The 5,148-nt window shown below is 33.2% G+C and overlaps 1 protein-coding gene across 1 annotated transcript; it reads right to left on the minus strand.

Annotated features, from left to right (window-relative positions):
- Positions 1-1,059: 1,059 nt before the first annotated feature.
- LOC116143336 lies at positions 1,060-4,522 on the minus strand. Its single transcript, XM_031428788.1, has 5 exons — positions 4,472-4,522; positions 4,063-4,218; positions 2,839-2,934; positions 2,222-2,342; positions 1,060-1,337 (listed from the first exon to the last, which is right to left on the minus strand). The coding sequence occupies exons 1-5, from the start codon at positions 4,520-4,522 to the stop codon at positions 1,165-1,167; spliced, it is 597 nt and encodes a 198-aa protein (XP_031284648.1). The 3' UTR covers positions 1,060-1,164.
- Between the last annotated feature and the right edge of the window lie 626 nt (positions 4,523-5,148).

Genomic DNA, 5,148 nt, shown 5'->3' on the forward strand with positions numbered 1-5,148 from the left:
AGTCTGGCTAAATGCATGAGCCAGAAGTCAATCATAAGCCTCACTATGGTCCGCATCATTGCCAAGAATGCTGAGACCTGCGTAGACTGGGAGAAAGTTCTTGACTCCGAGTTGCTGAGTGATGTTAAACCTGAAACTGTACCAATCAAAGAGTATGTTATGTAGAGCAAATGGTCGAAAATGGACAAGAAACACTAGCAGAAATTGAATCAATAGCAGGTAAATATGATCTTATAATAGCCAGAAGACGATACGATAAAGGAACTCAACAAACATCAGGAGTTGAAAAACTCTGAATTCCCAAAACCTGGAATTGTTGGGCAACTTTCTTGTCACCAAAGATCTTCCCAGAAAACATTAAGTCCTGGTTGTGCAACAACAAACAATTGTACTATAACAATATACATATCCAGGAAATTATGCAATACCAATATCAGAATCTCCACTCAATCAAGCAAGTTCTTGATAGAAGTAGAATTTACTATACACACACAAAAAAAAAAGGGGGGGGATTTCGTAGGAATGGATTAAAGTAGTGTTTATATACTCTTTTAAACGTTTCTTCTCTGGTGTTTTAGAGATGTTAGTTTGGAAAGAAAACCAGGAGAAAAAAAGAGTTGAACTCCCTTTTGTTGCACAAACGTATTCAGTAGTAAAATGCAGGTTTCCCTCAAAGTTTGTTTCCGACCAAAATCAAAAACCAATTCATGAAAGGTGAATTTAGCAGTGTTTTATAAAAGCACTTCTTTTAAAACACTTCAAAAGCAGTTTTTACAAACACATCTCATGCTAATTGTATCACTTCCCTGATAGCTCCATTACTACATTTCCATGTTTACGAACTACTCAATTTTCATAGAAAATGTTTCGAGTAAAACACAATTCTTGAAAGCCCTTTTTACAAGTACTTCTTTAGAGAGCACTTCAAATTCTTCTCACTATAGAATGAAGTTTTTATTCTTCCCTGCCATCAACAAATTTGAATTGAACGAAAAAATATTTTTTTCTCATCTTTTTGATCAATTATGACAAAGGTATAAATATTTCGGATCAATGTTGTTCAGAGTAGCTTTATACATTTTGAATATAAAGAAGATTCAGAAACTATAAACATGTACAAACAAATCAGCAGTGAAGCATTTGGGAGAGGAGATGGATATAACATCACAAATCATGCGTGCCCGAGAGACCCAACCAGAGTAGAAGCCTCCGAGGCCGGTCTAGAAACCTGGCTTGCCATGCAGGCTCATCGTTTTCAAAGACAAAACCACTCTTCATGTATAATTTCTTAGCTGGTTCATTGTTCACAGCGACATGGACATACAGATCAGTTATGCCTGCAAATAAATCAGCAAAGTCAACCTAAATGTCACATAAATATGCTTCAGGTCGTGCAGCGCTGTAAATAATATTACGTACCAATGTCAAATTTTGAAGGCTCAAACTAGAAGAGTGAATGAAATATATAGTTATGAACAAATTATGCTTGGCCTGAACTTGAACAGTAACAATTTACAAGGGAATGAGATGGCTGATAACATCTTTCAAGCCACGCCACATAGAGTGTTGTGTTATTGGTTAACATCTCTGTACAAAGTTTCTAGCAAATCATAAAATGAAAACTTGTGCAATAACATAAAGATAATATGAAAAAAGAGGAAAAACCTTTTAGAAGAAAATTAAGCACGTCATTTTCTTTAATCACAAAAATTAACCCTCTGGTATAAGTTTGTTATAAAATCTTAAAAGGTTTGAGAGCTCCACAAGACAATTGACAGAACTCCATATCAACAAGTATGAAATTTTCGATACTCAACCATATCCACATATTCATTGTCAAAACAACATGAAACCGGTCGAAATTAAGTCTATAGCCAAAATTTCTTTTTTACACTATAAAAGAATAAAGACCAAAATAATCAAAAGCCTGAAGATCTTTTACACATAGCAAACTAGAGATGTGATTAATGAATGAATATATAAAAATGCTTGTCTACTCTCTCTCTCTCTCTTTCTCTTTTTGGTTTTCAGGAGGGGGGAGCAAGTTCTTTATCTAAGGAAAGGGGGGAAGGGTTCCTTTGTTGTAGTTTGATTGCATTTAATTTTTCAATGTTCACACACAACTCAACAATTTGATAACTAAATTACATATGTAGCAAAAAAAACAGGGTATATTAATCAGACAATATAAAAGATAAATAGTTGAGTGTTGAGTTGTTACCCCATTCCCGAGCCACTATCTTTGACTTTGCAATAAGTTCATAACCTAAACCATTTCTTTGAAGTTCCTTAGCTACACATACATTGCTCAGGTATGCTCTTGCAAAATCAGCTCCAATCCCCTATTAAAGGTTGCTCATTTTGGTTATTAGGGGAAATAATAAATATAACCCATTCAAGATTTCATAAAAGTAAAAATTCAGCATATGTTTGTATGTTTATGCATACAGATGCATATAAACATGTAGAGATACAACAATGCACGAATTACTTTGTGGACTAAAAAATTAAAATTAAAAAAAAAAAAAAAAATTCTCTGTAAATAAATATGAAAAAGGGCAGGCGAGCTAGAAAAACCCATAATCCTACACAATCATCTGAACTCAATTAAAAACTTTGAACAATTTTATAGCCAATATGGGTTTATGCAAAAAATGGTGTGAATAAAGATTTTATACAACTACAATCTTACATATGGAAAAGGAAATGGTGAAAATAAAGAACAAAGATGTCATTTAAAATCAACCATACCATATACAATATATTACACTTAATCCTATGAATATAAATAAGCACATGTGACATCTAAAAAAATAAAACTGACATCTTACAAATTACCTCAGGTTTCTTTCCTGTAATTTCATCAGGAAGTCTAAGACACTGATTAAGATCAAGGGTCCCAACTACTACTCGATCTTCTCCATCATCACTAAACTGTAAAAAAATAAGAAAAACTAAATATGACTGAGTGCAATGACAGAGTAACAGTACTGAATTTGGTTTATTTATATATTATATACACTAAGAAACATCCTCAAATTCTATGGTGACTGAGAGAGCTGGAACAGAAATAGAGGAAAAGCCCACTTTTAGCATTATTGACAGCAAATACATGTTTATACAAAACTAATAAAATTAAACTAATTTATAATTATAAACATAGCGTGCCATGTATTATGCCTTTTTAGAGGGTGCCTTATGAACAATGTACTAATTTGGCTCTTCTTGATTGTCCGGGATGATGTGCAAAGCTAAACAAATTTTCCAGATGCATATTTTAAAGCTTATGACAGCAAGGATGACAGTCAGAGCCTAGCTTCACATTATTCTTCCATAATTAGAACATAAGTAGATATAAGAATGGTACTGATTAACAAAATCAGACAAAGGAAGCAATAAAGTGAGTACTTTATTTATGTCAAAAACCATAAACAGCACATATGAGACAGACCATTTACTACAACATGATATGGGAAACTAACCACAAAAAAAACAACAAAAGCATCAGGATCAAAGTTGTGCCTAATTTCCATAAAGATATTACACTAATATCATAAAAAATGACAATCTAGATAGGTGCAATTTGGGTTCTAAGATTTGCATATATACCTATTAGACCATTCTCGTCAATGGGCCCACCACAAGACCAAGGAAAAGCTTAAACATACATGATAGTTGTACATAAAGGTAGAACCTGCATTCTTAAACAATAAAAAATAAAACACATGCATTTTACCAATCATGTTCATCAACTGTATTCAACAAAACCTATTTCATGGTATACAAGAAATTATAATTTTCCTTTATATTCTCTTTATTCTACTCATGGAACTTTGTCAAATATCAAAAAAAACACGAGTTATACAAAAATCCAACGGAATCCAAATATTGATGGAATATAAACAGAAAATAACACTTCGATCATAAGTCTCAAATTTTCTCCATAATATAACAATTGACACCCAAATCTAAAATTTGCTTCCATGCTCTTTAATATAACAATGGGAAATTAAAAGCCAATATATCTTGTTTTGGACAAAGAAAGAATGAAAGCAAACAAACCTTACATGCAGCACATAAATCTTCTGAGACGCTTGACAGCTGTGACAAAGGAAGAGTAGCATTTATGCAGGAAACTCTTGTAAACCCTGTCCTCTTCCCTGCAACCCGTTCCTTTAATGCTTCAAACTCACGCTCGGCCAAGCATCTTTTATGATCCTAATAGAACTTGACAAACCCAAAATTCCATCAATATCATATTTATAGAATCAGAATCAGATGCTTGATTTAATTTCATTTGCGATAACAAACGCATTATGCAGTTGTATACTCAGAATCTGGCCAAGCCAGACCAGAACCTGGTACAGTATGAGTGACTAATAATAGAAATTCCATATGTCCCACATCACCGTTTATTTTGTATCAACTCAACAAACATCAGGAGTTGAAAAACACTGTGAATTCCCAAAACCTGGAATTGTTGGGCAACTTTCTTGTCACCAAAGATCTTCCCAGAAAACATTAAGTCCTGGTTGTGCAACAACAAACAATTGTACTATAACAATATACATATCCAGGAAATTATGCAATACCAATATCAGAATCTCCACTCAATCAAGCAAGTTCTTGATAGAAGTAGAATTTACTATACACACACAAAAAAAAAAGGGGGGGGATTTCGTAGGAATGGATTAAAGTAGTGTTTATATACTCTTTTAAACGTTTCTTCTCTGGTGTTTTAGAGATGTTAGTTTGGAAAGAAAACCAGGAGAAAAAAAGAGTTGAACTCCCTTTTGTTGCACAAACGTATTCAGTAGTAAAATGCAGGTTTCCCTCAAAGTTTGTTTCCGACCAAAATCAAAAACCAATTCATGAAAGGTGAATTTAGCAGTGTTTTATAAAAGCACTTCTTTTAAAACACTTCAAAAGCAGTTTTTACAAACACATCTCATGCTAATTGTATCACTTCCCTGATAGCTCCATTACTACATTTCCATGTTTACGAACTACTCAATTTTCATAGAAAATGTTTCGAGTAAAACACAATTCTTGAAAGCCCTTTTTACAAGTACTTCTTTAGAGAGCACTTCAAATTCTTCTCACTATAGAATGAAGTTTTTATTCTTCCCTGCCATCAACAAATTTGAA

Source organism: Pistacia vera, unplaced genomic scaffold, assembly GCF_008641045.1.
Source record: "Pistacia vera cultivar Batoury unplaced genomic scaffold, PisVer_v2 Contig43, whole genome shotgun sequence".
Taxonomy (NCBI): Eukaryota; Viridiplantae; Streptophyta; class Magnoliopsida; order Sapindales; family Anacardiaceae; genus Pistacia; species Pistacia vera.